At 34.9% G+C, this 24,125-nt stretch overlaps 1 protein-coding gene across 1 annotated transcript in view; it reads left to right on the plus strand.

Moving 5' to 3' along the window:
- PRTG (protogenin) overlaps positions 1 to 24,125 on the plus strand; it is a 135,783-nt gene that overhangs the window by 101,875 nt on the left and 9,783 nt on the right. The window contains exons 12-17 of the mRNA XM_003339999.4: positions 6,562 to 6,657; positions 7,213 to 7,399; positions 8,855 to 8,982; positions 11,489 to 11,659; positions 19,650 to 19,832; positions 23,118 to 23,238. Coding sequence (XP_003340047.1) covers positions 6,562 to 6,657; positions 7,213 to 7,399; positions 8,855 to 8,982; positions 11,489 to 11,659; positions 19,650 to 19,832; positions 23,118 to 23,238 — 886 coding nt within the window. The remainder of the gene's footprint in view (positions 1 to 6,561; positions 6,658 to 7,212; positions 7,400 to 8,854; positions 8,983 to 11,488; positions 11,660 to 19,649; positions 19,833 to 23,117; positions 23,239 to 24,125) is intronic.

Consider the following 24,125-nt stretch of genomic DNA (forward strand, 5'->3'; position numbering starts at 1 on the left):
ATTGTCTTTAAAATTATATAGATATATATAGATATTGACCATGGCTCTGTGTGTGGCAAAGCTATTTTCATACAGTGGGTTTAGCTTTCAAAAGCCTATAATACTCCCTTTGCCACTTATGACCCCAGTGTTCTAAAATTTTAAAAAGCAGCATCTGGAGTGTTAATCACAGAGAGCAACAGCTTTCTAGCATTCTTAAAAGGAAACAGAAACCCACCACTTTTTCTTTTTCTGTTAATTACATCAATAAATAACATTTTAGAAAAAGATATCAACATTTTGAAACACGGTTTTGTTTTTTGTTTTGTTGAGGGTTTTTTGTTTTGTTTTTTGCTTAGGAAACTCTGTCACTATTGGAAAGGGAGTATATTTGAAATATTTCCCCAAAAAAGAGTGTCCTAATACATGTCATTTCTGAATCTGTTTCATGTTAAGAATATTATTTAAATGTATTAAAATAGTGACTTTCATTTGGCATAATGCATATGACTGAAGTGTTTAATTTGTGGCTAGTATCCTTACTTCAGAGGAGTTTGTATCAGTTAGAGATGGTAAAAATAAAATGATTCCAGAAATATTAGTAAACAATAAGACAGAATGATTCTTAAGAATTTTCAGGGATGTTCTTAGAGTAATTGTGCAAGTTATCTAAAAGAACCAGTTGTTCTTCTGAACATTTTTTTTCTAACAGTACCTAAAGTCATTACTGCCCCCTATAAACAATTAATGACTTAGGTATAGTAGGGATACAGAAAATATCTCCTCGTCTGGATTGTCGTATTACCATAATGGTTAGTCTGTATTTTTTTCAATAATTTTAAAAGTGTTATTCAATAATAAAGCATTTCTATTGAAGGCAATAGGCATTTTTGCTTACTATGAAGGAATCTCTAATTTTAATATTATTCTTTCAACAATTTATTTGTAATAGAGATTGTACTCTAATTAGTTTGTCTTTATATATTTTATATGTTGAAATTTCCTAATGTCTTCTTTGATGTGTTTTAAAGCATTTAAAAAAACTTTAATTTCTTCCAGAAATGTATGTGTTTATGGTTTACATAGAAGTAAGATTTTAGAAATTTGAATAGACTATTATAGTATATAGTTAATAATATATTCTTAGCTTACCTTGGTCTATGTCATACATCAAAATAAAGTAGTGATTATCAAAATTCTTTAATTCACTAATATTAAAATCTATTGTAGAAAAATTATTTAGCATTATTTAAAATAAATATTTCAAACATTTGAACTTTGAGAGTGTTATAAATATTCCAGAAACAAACATTGCTTACTTTATTATTAAGATAAAGTCAATTGATAATCAAATGAACTTATATTTGTTTGGTACTTGAGAAGAAATCCAGTCTACCTGCTGTTACCCCTCCCTTCTTGTATGCATTCCTATAACAGCAGAAGGTTGGGATTTGGGATGAGGGTCATCAAACCACAGATGTTTTTGCAATGAAACTGTGAACCTACAACAAAGTTGCTGTGCTACAGGAGATGATAGATGGTATTTTCATTTTGCCTTACAAAAGGGTCAAAATGGCATGGAGAGTCCATAACAGTCCAACAGAGAAGTGTTAGTCCTAAAAGGAAATTTATTTCATAGCTTCAGGGGAAGTTTTGTTGCCATGAATAGGTCCTCTCTGTCAGTTTGTAAAAATATTGTTTATAAGATGATGCTATATGTCAGTCAATATATGTGTTTTGGCAGAACAGAGCAGCTACTTAAACAGACCTTTAAATAACATAAAGTAACAGTGTATATTATACTTTCCCATACTTTTAGGCAAAATATCTCTCCTAAAGGGAAAAAAAAACATAATTATAATTTTTTCCTTCACAATCAGAGTCTAGTTCATTTACATAATTTATGATACAGGCCTTGACTTCCTACTACTAATTCATCCAGAACTTAAACTATATTTTTATAATACCATTTTAGGGATAATTATATAGGTTTTTTTAGACAACAATTTAAAATTTTTGCTGCAAAATTATTCCATAAATTGTTACATAGATGGATACTACAAATATGATTAGGTTATAAATGTCATTAACTATGTCAGTTAGGTGCTGCTGGTTTTGGTTGACTTTTCCATCTTTCCCTTACCCTAAAGTCTCCTTTGCATAATTCCATTAAATGGATTGTATTGTGAATGGTAGAATTAATGGCAATGTTCTCATCTTACAAAGCAGGACCAGTGAGGTATGCTCCTTCTACTGGCAGCAACAAAAGAAAAGCTCTCCCACAAGAAAAGAAGAGCATAAAAGAGACCCCATATCACTTTCAAATCAGCCTGTAGGAATTTGGTTATAATACAAATCATGTTTAGTAAATTTAGATGAAAATTTTCATCTCCAGATATATGACATTTGAGTATCCTAAAGTAATTTTAAAGTCTTTCTTCAAAGGGGAAAGCATTAAGTCCTTGTAAATGTATGAAAATGAAAAGTCATAAGAAAAAAATGTATAAAATGCTATGTGATTTTAAAATTCCTAAAGGGTTACAGCTCTATGTTCCTGAAGTCTTTGGGTTTTTTCAATGTAATGTTAACTGTCTTTTCATTCTGATTTTTTGGATATTTTTAAAATTTAGATGATTGATAAGAAACCCTTCTAAATATCACAATGCCACATACAATTAATTTTTCTTTTTAGTTCCCCTACATGAAAGGATATTTTTACCAAAAGGTAAGCATTTTCAGGTTTAGTCAGAAGTCATATAACACTACAAGAATTACTTGGTGGGATGGATTCACATTCAGATAAACATTAAATATTGTCACAGAACATCATGGAATTAACAACAATTATAGCACTAATATTCATATAAAATCATTTTTCTTGGATATTTAAATTTTTAAAGTGAGAGTAAAGAATGCTTTTAGTTCATAGGAACCATATTTTTTTATTCTGCATCTTAAGTACAGCTTATACTTTTATCTAAGATATAATAATATTTTAAATGAATAAATGTTTATGCTACTAAATATTTCTGAAATGCATAATTTGAACTATTTGACTACAACCTTTAAAAATTTCTAACTAGTATAGTACAGATATATAGTAGAACATCTTCAAAGTATCATAGAATTAGACAAACTCTGGAAGAACCAACCTTCTCCAAACTCGTTGAAGTTTGACATGAAGAAGCAATTAGAATTCAACTCAATAAGCATTCATTAAATGCCTATATTGGCCAGGCAATGTTCTAGGTGCTAAAATTAAGTCAAAAAAAGGAACCTAGGTTCCTGCCTTCAGGGAGTTTACATTCTCCTGGGGTAAGCAGATATCTCATTTTGGATAATGGATAAGATTAATTTCGTCAATTTATGTTACTGTACCTTTTAAAAAAATAGTATTTCTTTCAGCTTTTCTTTTCCCACCCATCCCCCTTAGCTATTCCTCTTGACTTCTGTTGCTTAGAGCAAATCCTGGCTAGCCCCAGATTCTGTGTCAAAGGCCATGACCCAGATGTCACAGCAGCTCGGCCTCTTCTCTGAATAATTATATGGAGTTTATTGTTTGAAGAGACAAGCTTGGGGGCAGCGCAGTCACCCTGGAAAGCCAGACCAATGAGCTCTACAGCCGGACCTTACCAAACAATAGACCTGTAGGTTAAATAAAACCCCAAAGCACAAAAGATTAAATTAAAGATGGACATTTGTCCAGACACTAAGTTTTATACTCTTCAGACTTATTATCCTTATTTCTTTCACCCTTCACATTTATTCTGGATTATTCTTACTTCAGTTAACATGATTCAGTTAGGTTTATAATTTTCAAAATCAATAGATTTAAAACCTTAAATCACTTTAGTTTTCATAACAGTCCTTATAGAGTTTTAGTTTCCTTATGAAATTCTGTATTCGTTTGACTCCTATTTAAATGGCAATTTATAAGAGTAACAGTTTTTAAGAAAGGATAATAGTTAGTGATTTTTAAAAAAAAAACTTTATTTGTAAGGCTGATTCGTCATTCCACATATTTACAGGCAATGACCATACTAAAGGGCATATTTTTCCTCCAAATGGAACTGTCTATGCATTGAATGAGACAAGCAATTGCCTTAAAATTATTTCCTTGCCTTATCTTCTTTGAGACCTGAGGCATTTTTTCTTACACGTGCACCACCACCAAGGAATTTGGAAACCAGTTTGCAAAGGGAGAACTTTTAATTTTCTTTTCTATCATCAGTTTTGAATTTTAAAATAGCTGGTGTTGAAGGTAGAACCACTGCTTTGAGAAGGAGAGAAATTTTTTCCCCATGGTTCTGACCTGAGATTCTTTCTTAATTTTATCTGGCCCTGACCTGTTGGCTCTGGTCTGGTTCTTTTCAAGGCCTTTGGAGTCTCACAAACATGTAGCAGCTGAAAGAAACAATAGCAAGGTTTTAATGACTGCAATATTATCCTTTCTCGTTGCTATAGCTAAGTACTTTGTAAACAGTTGTTTCCTTTAAAAAAAAAAAACAAAACCTTACCTTCCATATTGAAGTCAATAGTGTGTATTGGCTCCAAGGCAGAAGAGTGGTAAGGGCTAGGCAATGGGGGTTAAGTGACTAGCCCAGGGTCACACAGCTGGGAAGGGTCTGAGTCCACATTTGAACCCAGGACCTCCCATCTCCAGGCCTGGCTCTCAATCCACAGAGCTACCCAGCTGCTTCCCCTATTATTCATTTTCTAGGAAACTAAGCTTTTGATATTATTACTAGGAGATTTAGAAATTTCTAGGTTGAGGCTCATCAGTTCTACCATTCTACTATTCTATCATTGCCAAATCAATGGATTGTCTTACAATGTTTTGAGGGTGTAAAAGCAGAGTCTAAGGAATCGTGTTAAGTGGATTTGTGGTGTTTAACTTGTTTGCTTTATAATAATGAATGTGTAAAAATAATTTTCTAAGATGGTAAAAGATAAGGCTTCTGAAGTAAACCTAATTCAGTCATCATTGATGATTGTTGGCATCTAATTTGAAACTATAATATATATTTTTGGCTGAGATCCTAGAAGATTGCTTCCTCCCCCAGGAAGCAAATCGGGAAGACCTTCTGAGTCGGTTTTTCACAACAGAACTTAGTATTTAGGGCTTATTGATTTTTAGCTTACAGATACTTTTTAGAAACTTTATAACACAATTTCTCAGACTACTCTAATAGAAAACAGTTAAATAAAAAGTATACACTAGGAAACTTTAACTGAGCACCACCTCCTGGCCAAAAATGTAACTCAGGAAAAGAAATACAATGGGGGTTCCTTGGATTTATTTTCTAGGAAGATAATGCCTCAAAGGTATGTCAGAATAAAACCTACTTTATTAAAATTCTTACTGAGGTATTTGAAAGGTTAAGTAAAGAACTACTTAATTATTGAAGATACTGAATGAAAATGTTTTTAGTGCCGTGCAAAGCCTTGGGGATACAAAAACCAAAGCAAGATAGTTCCTGCTGTCAAGAAGCTCCCTCTCTCATGGGGGAGACAACACAAATAGTTGGAATAAACTGTAAATCATAGGAGAAATTCTGTGGTCTTTAGGGTGAAGTAACAAAGTAGTTGCCATATAACCCAACCTACGACTATCTAAGAATCTATTCCATTTTCCAATCCATACACTTTGTAGATGTCAAATTTGATATTCCAGAACTAAAGCTCTGACCTTGTTCAGGAAGCTTTAAATGGTTCCTTGCTGCCTTTAGGAGAAGATCCAAATTCCTCCGTCTGCCATTTTAAGCTCTAATTAGTCTAACTTTCTAAATTGGCAGTATATTACTTTCTGTCATACATTCTAGATTCTAGAAATGGTCTACTTATTCTTTACCTGTTTCTTGTATCCTTCTGCTTATACAGGCTAATCTTCCTTTTCTTCCAGCCCCCAATGTCTAAAATGCTCTTCTGAGTCATTTTTGCCTCAGAAAATCCCTGACTTCCTTCCAACACTCCCTGCAGGACTGGCTTTTGTTTTATATTATCTCTATTAAATTTTGTCTTAAATTTGGCTTAGTGTACTAACCTGACATTTTTCTCACTCTGCCATTCAACATATTGCTTATCCTACTCAATTGTTATCAACTGTATACTTTACAAGCAAGCATTGAACCAAGCAAATGACAAAAATGTTAAAAGAACACAAGGGCAAAAATCTAAAGGGGTGCTTTAAATGGCCTTTTAGATGTATGGGAAGTGTTTGAGCAAACTAGTACATGAATGTAAGGGAATATTATGTGTGCAATGTAAAAAGCATATATTTGAAGCAAGTATTCTGGTTTCATGTTGATTCCCCTTTTGTGTTCTATGTGTATGGAAATTATTTTTAAGTATTTAAATTCAGACTAACAAGATAAAATTTTTAATGACAATTTACTAAAGATACAGAGGGTAACAGTTGAATCAGTATGTACTACAAAAAAAAAAGAAGAAGGAATATCACTTTGGGGGGGACGAAATTTTATTGAGTCCAAAAAATTCCTTAAGACCTAAAACCCAGAAAGATTTTGCAATAATAGCTTTTTAATTCTGAAATTTGCTCCTATATCTGTCCTTTCTCAATAGATCCAAGAAGGAAATATCATGTGAGACTGCTGGCATATAACAATATGGAAGATGGTTATCAGGCAGACCAAACAGTCAGTACTCCAGGGTGTGTTTGTAAGTACTAAATTTCTGTGAAATAATTTGGCAAAGCATTGTAAAGACTATTGTTATTTTCTTTTCTAAGAAAACAGATTAAATTAAAGAACCCCTGATAATTAACCTTTTAAAGATCTATTTCTGTTTAGTTTGCATCTTATACTAAGTAGAAGCTTAACTAAGTGATGAGGAGTGTTTTTCTATTACATGCTAATGTACTTAATTCTAAAATTAATTATCCCATACAGACCATTGTGCAATTTTATGAGGACCAAAGTATAGTTCTTAGTAACATGTTCACTCTCTGAGTAACCTTGGCAAACATCTTAATACATAGTATATTAAGAGCATTATTAACATATTCTATTTTCCACCCTAAGTAATGACATCTCTTTTTTTTTAATTGGGCTGATAGAAGAGGGGTTGAAGTTTTAATGTGATAGTGTCTGCACATCATTGTGTATTTCTAGAAGATTCAAAACTGCTTTTTCAAGGTGATAGTGTTATGATCTTGCTGAAATCTTAAATGAATTTTTTGTTGCTCATAAATCAATATTGTCTTTTTTTAACTAGCTGTTCGTGATCGTATGGTTCCTCCACCACCTCCACCTCATCATCTTTATGCAAAGGCTAATACCTCATCTTCTATCTACCTGAACTGGGGGAGGCCTGCCTTTACCTCTGCACAAATAATTAATTATACCATCCGCTGTAACCCTGTGGGCCTTCAGAATGCTTCTTTGGTTCAGTATCTTCAAACGTATGTAGCTTCTATTGATGGTTAAATTTTTCTTTTTCCATTTGGACTCACCTGTTCTATCATCTTTAATTAACCCTTAATATTCATTTCAGATCTTCTGCCTCTTTGTCATTTTCATTTTAGAATCAATACCATGTAATGAATGGTTCCATGGTAGAAGAACAGTGCAGGCTAAGGAATGGAGATTTAGTAACTTGCCCAGGGTCACACAGCTAAAAAGTACCTGAGGTCATATTTGAACCCAGGACCTCCCATCTTCTAGGCTTTCATGAGTTTTTCCTTGCATGTGTGATATATACCTTCTTTCCTGATATGAGGAATATGGAAAATTGTATAGTACAACAACACTGAAATAAACTTGATCAGATTGTTTACTGTCTGAGGAGGGAAGGAAAGAATTTGAATTGCAAGAGTCAAAAATCAATTGTTAAAAAATTGTTTCTAAAAGAAAACATTTCAGGACATGGTGCTAAAATATTTGATGTGTCAATAACAGCATTTTAATAATTTCAAGCATTTTAATAATTTCATTGGTGTATATTTGTCTTTAGGTATAATATTTAGTCATTTTGATTTTAATATTTTGCTTTCTATAACTTTGTAGTTATATAATTTAAAAGATGTAAAGTTATTTCTACATATTATTTTTTAAAGAAAATTAAAAAAATAAAAGATACATACACACACACACAGTGTAAATGGTAGGTAATCTTAGAGGTACTAGCAGTAGTAAGACCTCCAACTGAAATATGATTTGTCTTTTAATATTCCTAAATCATTTAACATAGGAATGGTAGTTTAAAGAGAATTATTGTTTCTCCCATAAATGCATAGGAATGGTAGTTTAAAGAGAATTATTGTTTCTCCCATAAATGGAAGAGTTTGAATTAGAACTAAGAATATATTTAAAGAAATGTGTTCAGAATCAGGAAATTACTAATTATATTATTAAGTTTTTTTGGTTGTTACATGACAAGTTTAAAATATGTAAATCAATGTTACATGCACTAGATTATTTAATATTACTAATAAAGATGCCATGATTTTTAAAAGTAATTGAACCAAACATCTTTAATGAAAAATGTAAAAAAAATGGATTTTAATAATTGTGTGAGGAAAAGAAGATGTAACTCTTATTTTAAATCTTCCTTGTTAAGACACTGTACTATATACCCAGGAAATATGATTTGACCCTTTGTGTAACTGAATTTGTAATATAGTGCTCCCCTTATGTAGGGACTGCTTATATTGCTAATTTTCTCTCTGACTGCCACTTTCCAGGTTAATTGCTATATTCACAAGGATTTATTTTGCTCTAATAAAATTCTCTATAAGGATAATATGAATCTGAAAGAATAGTAGTGTTTTCCTTTGTATTGATTAGAATTGTTAAAATGTCTGAATTTGTAAGTTGTGAGCTATCAGTATTAATAAATTTATTATTTATTAATATAGATCAGAAACTCATATGTTGGTTCAAAGCCTAGAACCAAATACCAAGTATGAATTTGCTGTTCGTTTGCATGTGGACCAGCTCTCCAGTCCCTGGAGCCCTGTAGTTTACCATTCAACACTTCCAGAAGGTAAAGAAATGTCACCTTGTATATGTGTTCCATCACTAGTGATAGTTTAGAAAGTAACTTTTGAGATAGGTACTTTTGTATTTGCTACCCATCAGCTAGTTTTTTGACTGATAGAATAATTTTAGAATTTAATAATGGTCAATACATTTCTCCTTCAAAAACTATGAGATTCTAGTTTGTATTCAAAGTTCATGTCTGAATCACATAAGGTGTTGGAAATAACCTTTTTATCCATTCCTTCTTCCACAAAAAGGAAAAAAGTTTATTTGAATAGTTTTGGGACATCTTAAATGCCAAACTGAACTCATTAATGTCACTCTTAAAATATGAAACTCATGTGGTCTAAATAGCACTGAGTACAGTAGAAGTATATAGCTTGCTGTGATTTATGTTTTATATATTATAGTAAAAATCAAAATTATTTGTACATGTAATAATAATGTAATCATAAGGTTATATGCCCTTTTTAGTAGCCTTATCATACTATGAACTCATAACTGTGGTCAATTAAAACTTAATATTAATATAGTAGTACTATTCTCCTTCTATTCAAAACTCCCCTAGGGTATAATGAAGTAGTTTGGATTCCAAGACTATTTCTTTTTGTACGTGCTAGACTGACACAATCAAATGTATTTTTCATATGAGAAAAAGACATGTTAGTAAATAATTTGGTCATGTAAAATATTAAGGGGTATTTTATTTTATTTTTCACCATGTTTTTAAAACCCTTATCTTCCATTCAAAGGCAGGAGAGTGGTACAGGCTAGGCATTTGGGGTTAATTGACTTGCCCAGGGTCACACAGATAGGAAGTGTTGAGGCCATATTTGAACCCAATATATCCCACCTGTAGCCCTGGCTCTTGGTCCACTGTTAAGAGTTATTTTAAAAAGCACAAAAATAATTTTCAGAATAGAATAAGCAATCATTTTATCATTTTGTAAAGTCCAATATATACCATTTTCATAAGCCAACAGTTCATAGACAGTTTTAATCTGGCAAACTGGCAAATCTGGCAAAAAAATACCTACAGGAGCACTGAATTAATTTACTGATCAGATGTCTTAGGGAACTGCAAGTTAAATACAAAGGCACTTCTATGCATATATGTTACACATGTGTTTACCTGATACTCTAAGTCTATGCCCAGAGGTAGTTATTAATTAATTAAAAATAACATATAATATTTCTTTCAGTTGCTTTTCTTTTTTATGTTAAATTAGCACACTTTTATAAAATAGAGTCCATAAGAGGACTGCAGGTACAGCTATACCAATTGGAATAATAGCTACTTGTGGTGCATATGAATATAATCTTTACAGATAGTGCTTTAATGAGAACAGAGGTTCCATTGTTGCACTATATAGTTGCCCTTTCAATGAGCAGGCAGCAAAACCATCTTTAATGACCACAACTTTCTGAAAGAACAATTCATGCAATTCTCTCTTTAACTTAAAGTTTTAGAAGTTGCTTAAGATAAATAATTTGCCCAGGGTCATATAACCACTATGTATCAAAAGCACTAGATTGTCCTTCTGGAAGCCTTTCCTCTGTTTACCATGTCATACTGCCTCCTGCCCCTTGACTGATTTTTGCAGATTTATAATGCTGGAATTTTTTTCCTAAGTTTTTTTTCTTTTATTTTGTAATTCTGTTATCCCCCTTGCACCTTACACCAGTATTGAGGAAAATATATATTTAATGAGCTCAGTCTCTTCTATTCAAAAGTTTCTATACTTTGGTTTGGATCTTAAGATGTATGTCTTTTTCTCAGCGGTACATGTCATCTTCATAAAAATAATTCATAAAAGAGAATATAAAAGCCTCACAACCAAATGCAAAAAAGCAGAAATAGAAATGCATCCTTTCAAGACCATAATGCTACAAAAATTACACAAAGAACTTGCAGAGGACTGCAGGAAAAAAAAAAAGGCTAAATAATTGAGAATTAAATAACATCCTAAAGAATGAATGGGTCAAAGAACAAATCAAAACAATCAAAAATTTCATTAAAGAGAATGACAGCAAGGAGACAACAGACCACAATTTTTGGAATACAACCAAAATAGTTGTCATGGGAAATGTTATACCTCTAAATGTTTACATCAGTAAAAGAGAAAGAGCAGATCAATGAATTGGCCATGTAATGGAAAGAAAACTAGAAAAAGAACAAATCAAAAATTTCCAATTATACACCAAATTAGAAATCCTAAAAATCATAAATGAAATTAATAAAATTGAAAGAAACCCATTCAACTAATAATAAATAAGATTAGGAGCTGGTTTTATGAAAAATAAAATAGGTAAACCACTAGTTAATTTGATCAAAAAAGATATGGGAAATTAAAATATACCTATAAGTGTTCTAAGATTTTATTTTGAGCCTTTGGTAGTGGTTTTGAGATGTTTAAATTTTCTCCTAAGCATATAAACTAAGTTAATTTAAATAACAATCAAGCATTTTTCCTTAGTAATGTGATTTTTTTGTGTGTGTTTGTACATAGCACCAGCAGGCCCGCCAGTTGGAGTGAAGGTGACTTTGATAGAGGATGACACTGCTTTGGTTTCTTGGAAACCCCCTGATGGCCCTGAAACGGTTGTGACTCGTTACACCATCCTGTATGCTTCTAGGAAGGCCTGGATTGCCGGAGAATGGCAAGTCCTATACCGAGAAGGTAAATATAATCATAAATGACAAGGATTGGAAAAAATTTAACAGTTAATCCATGATGGGGTTATCTATTTTATCAAAATAATTGATGTTCCAAAGATCTATTTTTCATTCAATTTTTGAAACTTAATAATTCTTTTTATATTTTGAATTTACATTTTTTCTGAATTTGTGCAATTGCTAACATCCTCTTTGGCAGATGCCTAGCTTCTTCTATATATTGGCCCATTACATAAATAGCAAAGTAGCATTAATTTGTATCTAACTTATTCAAATACATAGTGGCTTTGAACTGTGAAAAAAATTCATAAGTAAATTAATAGTATGATTAAGATTTCACAGGAAATGCTTGCCTAATTAAGAGAATAAATTTTAGAAGAGCCTATACACATGTATTATTAAAGCCCATGTAATTATGATGTAAGCCAAAGACAACCCTTAGCATCCATTGCTAAGATGGTAAGGGTTTAAGATTACCCCACAAGCCAGTCAATGCTGAAAGTAAGGGGCCCCTTGATTAGGATATTTAAGGAAAGGGCCTGTGTCATAACAAAACAAATCCAATGAAGCAAATGGCGGTGACAGTAAAAGAATCAATCCGTATTTTTTAGGTGCTTACTGTGTGCCAAGCAGGTAATATGTTGGGTACCTAAGATGTAAAAACTGAAGTGTTCTCTACCTTCATGTAGCTTCTGTTAAGTTTTGTTGTTGAATCATTTCAGCCATGCCCGGTTCTTTGTGACCCCATTTGGGGTTTTCTTAGCCATTTCCCTCTCCAGCTATTTGACAGATTGGGAAACTGAGGCAAACTGGTTCAGGCAAACTTTCCCAGGGTCTCACAGCTAGTGTCTGAGGCCAGATTTGAATTGAGGAAGAGGAGTCTTCCTGACTCCAGGCCCGGCACTCTATCCATCATGCTTCCCAGCTGCCCAGTTCCATTAGGGGAATTGTGTCCTTCATCTTCAGAGGACCGAGAATGCCCCAAGGATGATGGCTTGACTCATGCTTGAGGGGGATGTAAGTGAGGCAGTCATTGGCCTCACTCTGTCTTCCAGAGTCATTGCAGCCCAGTGGCAAGACTGCCACCACTGCAGTAGTGATGACCCAGGATGCAGTGGATGACTCGGGCATCATTGATGTCTCACCAAGCTCACGGGGCTCCCCAGCACCTACCTGCTTTAGCTGCCTTCATGACCACGGGAACAAATTGTTCTCAGCTGCCCGGTCAGTCGGGGGAAGTCTTCACGAGCTTGGGACCGGCATCCTCCTAAGTCACTGATAGGGTTGAGGGCTGTTAGCCATTCTCCTCCTGCTTTATTAGCCTGCCTGCTCATTTTGCAGGTTTACTCGAGGTTGGCGGCTGCTCCGTGCTACAGCTCCTTGGAGCCACCAGGGAGAGTTAGGTGACACATAGACACCAAAGGCAGATGAAGCAGCCCTGAAAAGAGCTCGCCGAGCCTCCCACCAGAAGGGGGAGGTCCTCCCAGAACACCCCGTACATAATAAATAATACGTAATAAACCACAAGTGATTAGGAGACGGGGCACTAACAACCTCAGGGATTTGGAAAGGCCTCTTAATTGGAAGTGTGGCTCAAACTGAGCCTTGAAAAGAACTCGAATCCCCAAGAGGAAGGGGTGAGAAAACAATATATTTCAAGGGTAGAGGACTGCTTATGCCAGGGTGCAAAGATGGGAGAGAAGTTATCACATACAGAACAATGCCAAGCAGGCTAGCGAGGCTGCTATAGCAAGTGTGTGAGGAGGGATGTTGTTCATAAACCACTTGAGAAGAAAGGATAAAGTCAGCTTATGAACAAGTTTAGATGTCAAAGAGGAGAGCTTATATTTTATCCTAAAGGCCGTAAGTGGCCACTGAAACTTCTCAGTGGGTCGGTGACCTGGTTGGTGGATCACACATGGAAGAGGACAGCATCCCTGGTCACTACATACTTAGACCAGGACAGACACCTCCAGGCTAGGATAATTCATTAAACAAAAGGATCCCCCCTAACTTTCCAAACTAGGTCATAATAATCAGAATAGCTAGATTTCATGCTTTAAGGTTTGCAAAGTGCTTTACAAGTACTATCTCAGTTTATGCTCACAACAACCTACTTTCTTTATTTTATAGATAAAGAAACTAAGTCTAAGAGAGTTCAATGATTCCTCAGGGTCATATAACTAAGGCCAGATTTGAACTTGGGTCTCAGTTTCCTCGTCTATAAAATGAGCCAGAGAAGAAAATGGCAAGCCATTCTAATATCTGCCAAGAAAATCCCAAATGGAGTCCCAAAGAGTTGGACCTGACTGAAATGACTGAACCACAACATGTTAACTGATTCCAGGCCCAAGATTCTATCCCTGGTACCACCACACTCCATACTAGTCCACCAGCACCCTCATGACTCCTCCCATCCCCACATGCAGGCACACTGATTTTTTTTTTCTTCCATTTCCCTGTCACCTCCCTCTTTCTTATCTGGGAAGAGATAAGGAAGGGGTGTCACCTTGGAGCCTGCATCACTGTGTTCTTCCAGGCTGTATCAGAAAAAGGAAGTCCTAATATCATAGAATTCCTGGATCCATGGCTCCTGGCACTTTTCTCTGCCCAGGGCTTATGGCAATTCTGCAATCCTCATGGGATAATGACAGCTTCTAGATCAGATATAAAGGGGAGGGAGGTGGAGAGGTCCAATTCAGTTGAGTCTTACTGGTTTCTGGCCCCAAGGTCACAGACAGGGAGATTCCAATTAGCTAAGAAATTAGAAGTTTTTCCCTAGAAATCTGTCAAGTAGAGAGAGTTCAAAGCCGGAACAGGGAAGAAGAGATAGAATTGCCAGGCAAGAGGAGACTTAAGTAGGGACTAGATCAGGTCAGGACAAAAACAGCTATTTCCTATCTCCAGTAGCTTAAGTTAATCCTTTAATATTTATCCCCCCCCCCATATTTGTTCCTGAAAGCAAAACACAATCCTAGAATTTTAGATCTAGAAGGAACCCCAGAGCATTTAAGTGAAATCACTTAATTTTTTTTTTTGCCCAATTTGCCCATAGTCACACAGCCAGTTAGTTATTGGCAGAGGTAAGACTAGAATTCACCCTCAGCTCCTAGTTTAGCATTTATTACATAATACCTTGCTACTTCTTTTTTAGCCTACCAAGCAAGTTATTTTTATGCTTGAAGCTAATAGAATTTTATTTATTTAGAAAGTCTTTAAATTAGATTTTTTCATTCATTCAGATTGATAATCCTGATAAATATTTGTTGTCTGACATATGCATAAAATTTATTAAATTAGCAAATAATTATGATTATATACATAAACGAATGCATATTATTACAATGCTTAATATATATATCCTCTCATAAATCTTTATAATAATATAACATAATCCCCTTATGTACAGAGATCATAAAATAAGAGCAATGTTGGGTAGGTTTATTTTTTAAAGGAAGTATCTGAGGATAGATTTGAACTCAAGACCTTTGGTTTCTAGGTCTGACTCTCAATCCACTGAACCACCTAGCTGCCCCTAACATAAATGATTATTCCTTTTCTCTTTCCTATTGCTTTAATTTCCTGGGTGAGCTAACAATGGTATTTGAAGAAGTCATCCAATCTATAAAAACAAGAGACTAAATATATTTTATGGCATAATAGTTCTATTGAATATAACTTCTGGTATGTCTGCTGATAACAAGATTGGTAGATATTTCACTACTAATCTTTATTACAACATGAATCTCTAATTAATCTACCACACCAAACTAAATGAACTAAATGAATATTATCTCACAGAATTGTTATGAGAAAATCAGTTTATCACACTATAACCCAGTATATCCAACCTGAGCTGGAATTTTTTGTTGTGGGTTCAAAGATACCATGCATATGAGGTCTTGCTTATGAGATTAGTTGCCTGAGCAATATTATACTGGTTTGTGGAATGGGCATTTTTTGAGTTTTTTCATGTGTCCTATATAAGCCTGAATTGCTTTCATGGCATTTGAGCTATGACCAAAGATTGTTGTATTTATGACAGTGAAGAATTTTAAGTATGTAGGCAGGATGTTCGGGGGGGGGGGGGGGCGGGGGGGGGTTGCCACTTTGCACCTAGAATTTTTAAAAAGGAATTTTGGTTGGTTTCAAATTCATGGCTATTTCTTTTTCTAGAAATGTTAGAGCACCATCTAGTGGATAAAGAAAAAAACATTCTATTTGCCCTGAATACCTCATTCTAATTTTAATAGTTTATGGGACCAAAATGATCTGTCATTAATCGTTTTATCATTCCATGCTGCTTCCAAGAATGATTCTCCTAAAAAAATGGAGAATCCTTATGTTTGTAAATCTTCTGTGTCAAAGTAAGGATATGCAGCTTGTTCTCTATTTCCATTCTGATATATTGGATAGAAAGAAATATTGAGAGGTATCATAAGAGCAATTTAACTTTATTATTTGAAGGAGAAATTTTTTTTAAAAACCTACTCTCTCCATTAAAGATTAGTACCAAAGTAAATGTGAATAATAAAGATTAATATCTTTCAGATTCTAGATGGAAAAAATCTATAGCAGTCTACAACAATGAACAGGCTAGTAAGAGTATATATACTAGGAATAAATATGAAGATTTAGGTTCAAAGAATCAACTATACCAAACATAAATTGGGGCAGATGTGCCTATGTAGTAGCTCAGGATATATTTTTAAAATCTGTGAATTTTAGTGACTGCAAGCTTCTTACAAGTAAGCCATAAGCTAAAGTAGCCAAAGAAAACAAATGCCAAGATATGTGGTCTCCAGGGCAGAAGTTGATAGTCCCTCTGTACTGATTACAGTATTTGTTCTCTGCAACTTCATCAGTTAACCTGATAGTACTCCTCAAAGATCTACCTCTAAAACCCCCATCTGACCACCCCTTTTGACTAAGCTAATTCTTTCACTTTGCTTGGCTTGCCCTACAGTTTTCTGACAAAGTAGTCTAAATCTCTTAGCAAAGAAGTGAAAAGAAAATAGATGTCTATTGAATAGTGAATAGCTGAATAAACATGTGTGTATATAATGGAATCTTATTGTGTAAGAAATGCAGAATTTAGGAAAACACATATTTGAGTGAGCTAATACAGAGAAAAATAATCAGAAGCAGAAGAAAAATTTGCACAAAGACCTCAGGAATATAAATAGGGAAAAACATCAAAAGAAAATAAAAATCTACATCATTAAAAAATCAATAATGGTCCTATGCTGAGACATCCATTCTTTAAGACATCCATTCTTCTTGGTAGAAAGGTAAGAGACTACAAAGGCAGAATATTGCTTACATTGTCAAACTGGTAACTGAATCAGTTGTTTTTGGTTTACTGTTTTTCTTTGTTACAAGTGATAATTTAGTTTTATTTGGTGGAGATAGAAGTAGTATGTCAAATGGCTATAAAACAAAAGGCATCAATAAAATTTATTTTTTTAAAAACCATAGTAGTTTGAACCTCACTTCCTCTGGCCAGTATCCCCTACATAGCTACTATTTCCTTTCATTTTTCCTTCCAAGCCACAGAGGTTGTGACATAAATATTGAAGAGATAAAGAGTCTTCTTGCACCCCTTAAATCATGTCTTTTATATATGAATGGTTTGGGAAACTCTATGGTTTTGATTTCCTGAATTTTCCCATATGCTCAAAATGTTTTCCAGGGTTGGCACCAGTATCCTATCCCTCACCTCTACTACCAGAATAGTTATTCACTAACCTCTCAATCTGCCTGGCATGTAAGTTTCTTTCTCTTTGCCACTGCATCTGTTTCTCTCTCTCTCTCTCTCTCTCTCTCTCTCTCTCTCTCTCTCTCTCTCTCTCTCTGTCTATTTCTCTCTCTCTCAGTATGCAACATACATACACATCTTGTACTGGTGAATTTTCTCAAATATAAACTCTTAAAATGTTCTCTACAAGTTCAAATTTTAACATTAAATAATCAAAATTATTGCTTGAGTTCCAGTTTTTAAAAATCTGTCGATTAAGTTTCTGTGATGTTGTTGGCTAAAATTGTTAAGCAGTAATGTGATGATGAATTATTGCCTGTGCAATTTGAATAACCATTTTTTTCTCCTCTCTGATCTCCAAGTAGATCAGAGGTTACAGCTTTTACACATCTGGTGTGTAGTAAATCAGCCCAAAGTACTCAGGCTCTTTAATGATGCAGTTTCTCTGAAAGGTACCATTGGGGAAGGATCTCTAACTGCAATATGAACTTTTGCCTTTAATAACAGCACTGCAAATGATGGCTGTTTTGGTCACAGAGGCCTCATGTTTTGCTTCTATTTTACTTGTTTTAGTTTTTTTTTTTTTGTAATTTGGGAGCTTTTTAAAATGAAAGGACAAGGACTTTTGAGAATTATTTTTTGCCTATTAACCAAAAACAGTCATTTCTTTTATGTATTCTGCTTATCATGAATGTGAAGAAGTAATCCTTCAAATGGAAATAAGCTTTAAATGATTTCACTAATTCCAAAATGAGATTTATTTGGAATAGAGAATAATAATATTCCAAGAAATTTTAAGCCACTGTTTTCAGAATAAAACATATGGTCTTCTGTAACAAGAAGAATATCAAACAATAGTAATTCCATTCATTTGCTTCAAAGGTGAATGGCTTAAAACATTCCTTATGGTAGCTGAATATAATTTCTCAGGACATATCTTTAATTTTTAAATTCTATTTGCCAAAGTAAACTCTAAATATAGGGGTCTGTGTGTTCATCTAACAGTTGTACTCTCAAGAAGATCACATGCCTTTAAGGTCAAGTTGAAACCTAAGATCACCAAAACATGCTCTAGTCAACTCCTGATCATTGCCATTCTAGTTTAGCTGTCTCATACCTTGTGACCTGAAGTGGTGCCATGTGCATTAGGACAACAGCTTAAAAGATTAAGCCTTTGCTGACTTCCCATTAGGGAAGCAACAAGGAGGCAATAGTTCACTGCATATGAACTTGGAGTAAAGTCCTTAGTTATAGACTCACTGAAACCTTTGTCAGGGTGTCCTGGAGTCAAGGTGGAATAGTAGTGAGGGCTAGGCAATAGAGGTTAGGTGACTTGCCCACGGTTACATGGCTAAGAAGTGTCTAAATCCAGATTTGTACCCAGTTCCTCCCAACTCCAGACCTGGTACTCTATCTACTGTGCTACCTCTGAGTGTTTGGCTTTTAAAGCCCTTCATAGCTTGAGCTCAATCTTTGGTTATTACTCCTTTTCCTACAATTTGCAGTCCCAACAAACTGGCTTTCTCCCTGTTTCTCTCACATGACTCTTCCTCCACCTCTTTGCATTCACCGTCCTCCATTCCTGGAATAGATTTCTTCCTCAGCTCTGCTTCAGCAAATACTTCTATTCCTTCAAGACTCAGCATAAGCACTGCCTTCTAGAGGAACCCTCAACTGCTAGAGTGCCTTCCCTTACAAATTACTTCAGATTTAACTACTTTGTATTTATTTGAATTTATTTCCTTTATATTTGTTTTGTATATGTTTATATATGTATTTGTTGTGTGCATTTCTCCACCTCCATTAGAAAATGTTTCTTGTGAATAGGAATTGTTTCATTGCATTTGTATCTCTTAAAGTCTATCACAATGCTTGGCACATAGTAGATACTTGAGAAATACTTATTGATTGTTTTTGTTTTTTAGATTTGTATTTTTTTAATGGTATCAAGGAAGTAGTACTGGATTATAATCATAAGACATATTTGAACCCAGGTTGCAGGTCTGCCATTTAATTAGCTCTGTAACTTCAGGCAAGTCAGTTCACATTGCTAAGGCTTTCAGTTTTACCTTCTGTAAAATGGAAATAATGATACTTAAACTACACACCTTATGGGGTTCTTTTAAGAATCAAGTGAGATGTAGGAAGGGTGTTTTGCAAACTGTAAAGTTGAATAAATAGGAGATATTGTCAAGAGAATTTTCTTACACTAACAGGAATTTATATGTATTTGTAGGAGCAATAACCATGGCTTTGCTAGAAAATCTGGTGGCGGGAAACGTCTACATTGTCAAGATAGCTGCATCCAATGAAGTGGGAGAGGGCCCCTTCTCAAATTCAGTAGAGCTTGCAGTTCTTCCAAAGGAAACCTCAGAATCAAATCAGAGGCCAAAACGTTTAGATTCTACTGATGCGAAAGGTTTGTAAAGATGCTGGGTTTCTCCCCCCACCTCCCTGCCACAAGCCTTGGATGGTGAGGGAAATCTCTGATTATTCTTCTCTGCTCTTCTTTAATCCTTCTAACAGGTTCCTAGCTGACTTAATGCTTGTTATTCATTATTTCTCAACCTGCCACCAAAGGTCACCTACTTCACTTCTCACATCACTTTCTTCTGGTTTTCCCTTTGCATCCCCAAATTGTCTGGATCTGCATTTGGAACTGCTTTGCCTCTTGATTCTTCAGCTCTCCTTTTGTGGTCTTTTTGGACAGTTAATAGTGGCTTAACATCTCATACATAAACTGATTTCTACCAACTACTGAGAGAACAAATCTGTAATAAAAAATATATAATATAATAATCAGCAGAAAAAATTTTAAAAAAAGTAATCAGCAGAGGGCTACAACAGTGATCTGGATGGGGAAACTTACATTTTCGCCAGCCTGAGAACCTACCACCCAATGCTTCCACCCACAAAATGTGTATATACTGGCATGGATCTAGCGTCTCTGCTGAGAAAAACTTCATGTTCCACATTCTGAGATCTTTGCCTGCTTTACATCTCACACAAAGTACACATCCGTAGTTAAAGAGTCCTTCTGTCTGTACAAAAAATGTCCATTGACAGAGAATGTCTTTATGTGTTTCTTTGGGCCAACCTTGAAACCATACTTTTTCAGGATATTACGGGCTACCCGTGTTTTGGAATTCTGTGCTCGCATAACTTTAAAAGTAAATGCTTGGGGGCAGCTAGATGGCTCCATGGATTGAGAGCCAGACCTAGAGATAAGAAGTCCTGAGTTCAAACTTGGCATCAGACATTTCCTAGTGGTGTGACTATGCAAGCCACTTGTGCAGATGGAAAAATTTGCCACACCTGAGCTCCTTTCCCACTGAAAGAACCCTTTTTCTTTTCCTTCTCTTTTAATTATGATTAAAATCCTACACACTTTACCCCCATTGCTAAGCCTTACCTCTCTTCTGTCTTGGAAACAATCCACATTATTGATTCTAAGACAGAACATAAGGATTTTTTTTAATAAAGTAAATGCTTGCAGATATTCTAGTTGATTAAAGCTATATACAAAATTCATTTTCACATTCCTGCATGCTCTTCACTGTTGTTTGCCCTCTGCATTGAATCCACTTTAGTCTTAGCTACAGTCACTGGACTTCTGCCCAACTCTCCATCACCTTTCTTCCATGAAGCCTTTTTTGGTGAGCTAAATCCAAGGATGATTGCCTAGAAATGAGCATTAGGGGGGCAGCTGGGTAGCTCAGTGGATTGAGAGCCAGGCCTGGAGATGGGAGGTCCTGGGTTCAAATTTGACCTCAGCCACTTCCCAGCTGTGTGGCCCTGGGCAAGTCACTTAATCCCCATTGCCTAGCCCTTACCACTCTTCTACCTTGGAGCCAATACACAGTATTGACTCCAAGACGGGGAGGGGGGGGGAGGGAGGAAGGAAGGAAGGAAGGAAGGAAGGAAGGAAGGAAGGAAGGAAGGAAGGAAGGAAGGAAGGAAGGAAGGAAGGAAGGAAGGAAGGAAGGAAGGAAGGAAGGAAGGAAGGAAGGAAGAAAGGAAGAAAGAAAGGAAGAAAGAAAGAAAGAAAGAAAGAAAGAAAGAAAGAAAGAAAGAAAGAAAGAAAGAAAGAAAGAAAGAAAGAAAGAAAGAAAGAAAGAAAGAAAGAAAGAAAGAAAGAAAGAAAGAAAGAAAGAAAGAAAGAAAGAAAGAAAGAAAGAAAAAGAATCATTAGCAGTGCTTTGGCAAAGATGGGCATGGTTTCTTTTTTCCATAGAAAGTGTGAAAGAAAATGTTTATTTCCCTCCACAGAAGTTCTTTAACAGAAGAACAGAACCTCTTAAAAGCTTATTGACTCCAGTCTGATACTATTTCATCCTCAGCCCATTTAGCTGGTAGATACTGCCTCAGACCAGTGTGAGTCTAGAGCTTCCGATGTATGGGTATTACTAAGGAGGTAGCAGTGAGGATAAGACAGTGAGTAGGGTAGAGAGCTGCAAATGAACCGAGGCTGCTGTGAAAGTAGGCTGTCAGTACCAGATAAAGCAGCAATAGAGGTAAAGGTAGTAGCAGAAGTGAAAACAGAATGATGACCACTTTTGCCATAATAGCGGGATGAGTCTATGGAAATAAGATGGTAGGAAACCATGAAGGAATCCATCTTCAGTTCTTTAATGTGAATTCAAGCTGATTGCTACATGGCATAATGTAGTTAATTGGCCTTGGAACAAGAAAGGTCTGGGTTCAAGTCCTGCCTCTGACATGTATTGACTTTATGACCCTGGGCAAGTCACTTAAGCTCTCATAATTCCAGGCAACTCTGTCAGTCTCCAAACTGCAGAGAAGGCTCCAACATCCACTGATGGAAGGTGTTTCCCTATCAAAGAATTGCCTATGTTATTGCAATTACGGGTCTAGTCTCTGTCTCTAAGTTTAAAAAAATAACTTAGCAGACTTAACTAGAATGTAATCCTTCCGTGTATCAGGAGACATCGGTATTTTGTACATATTTAAATAAAACTAGCCAATGGACTTTCTTGATTGTAAAAATATTCAATTTATGGGCATTTTCTGTTTGAAACTATTCTTTCTTTTTTCTTTCCTTCTTTCGTACCTCCCTCCTTCCTTCATTTCTTTCTTTTTTTTCTTTCATCTAATTGTATATTAGTATGTGTATATATGTGTAGAGTTGTATATATATGTACTATTTAACATATAATTATGTTATACATAAATAGAATAGTTTCAGGTAGAAAATGCATTAACTATGTCTATTTATTCACAGATATACGTATATACAATCAGACAGGGTGGAAATGCAGTGGCCATTCGGTGGTCCCATCTTACTGCTGATTAGCATGGGATCTTTGATTTGCTCTGTCTCCTACCTGGGACAGTTTGCCTTTCCTTAGGAAGCCTCATGGATCCCTCCACAACTTCTCCACCTCCACCATTCTCATAGGGTTCATTCTTTGATGTCAGATAGTGACTATACTTGATCGTCCTTTTCCCCCTTCAGCTTGGAACTCTCCAAGATCAAATGTTCTACTAGCTTCAGCCTCCCTGATAGAAAGCATTATAAGTATGTATAACCATGCCCAATGAAACTATTCAATATTGAAAGGTTTTCTTCCCTCAGAAATAAGTTAGACAAGGGTAAAAAAAAATTTAGACTTCTTTGAAGAATAACAATGATTTATTTTATGACATAATCTTTGAAATAAATATATGCCATTTTCCCTTACAGCTTATTCTGGTTATTATCAGTTGGACCAGAAATCCATGACTGGCATTGTTGTTGGTGTGTGCATAGCACTGACTTGCATACTTATCTGTATCCTCATTTTGATCTACCGAAGCAAAGCCAGGTATGTTTTCAGTAAGAGAGATCTGAAAAGCTTTAAAAGAAAATATAAATAACTATAACACAAAACAGACCCCATTAGTAAAATGAATGGCATAGAGAATTCTTTGTAAAATTGTGGGACATTTTCCCATCTAAAAATTTTCTTTTTATTTTTGTAATTTAGTGGGATTCTTTGTGAAAGAAATTTTAATGAATAAATGTCACAGATTATTCTGAAATTATTAAATTGATTACTTTATAAAATACTGCGATTCTTTTGAAATTTTCAAGAAAAAGTTTTCCTGATTTCTTTGGAGGTCTAAATGAGATGCCAGGACACTCTTAGTCCATTTCTATATGATGCAATAAAAGTGAGGCACTTGATTATGAATGTGATCCTTAATCAAAACCTCTTAAGTACCCATTTCAAATGCCTAAATGATTCATTGTTCAAGAAGAAATAATAAATTTTTATTACTACAGCTAACCAGAGTAATATAGTTTACTCCTTTTAGGGAAGCGGCTATAAAAATAATTCCTATTGATCTGTAATTAAAAAGAAATATTTTGAGGTTTCTATGAATAGAATGTGAGAGAAAACAAATTCCACAATGTAAAAGATAATTCTAGGCAATTCTAATGATACCATTTCAAACCATCATTGATTTGTAACTGCTTAAATAGTGAACTTTAGACAGCATTGAGCCAAGTTTGCATCATTCATGCCATTCTAAATTAAATAGTTTAAATACATCTTAAAATAGAAGTAGGAAAGTTGATAACTGCTTACTTTATACGCTGTTCCTTTCTAAAACTTAAAGAGGAATCTCAAAGCTTTTTGTGAATTCAAAATCCTGTGTTGATTCTACAACTAAATACAGATGGCAGGCACCAAATTCCTTGTACTAT

Source organism: Monodelphis domestica, chromosome 1 (genome assembly GCF_027887165.1).
Source record: "Monodelphis domestica isolate mMonDom1 chromosome 1, mMonDom1.pri, whole genome shotgun sequence".
Taxonomy (NCBI): Eukaryota; Metazoa; Chordata; class Mammalia; order Didelphimorphia; family Didelphidae; genus Monodelphis; species Monodelphis domestica.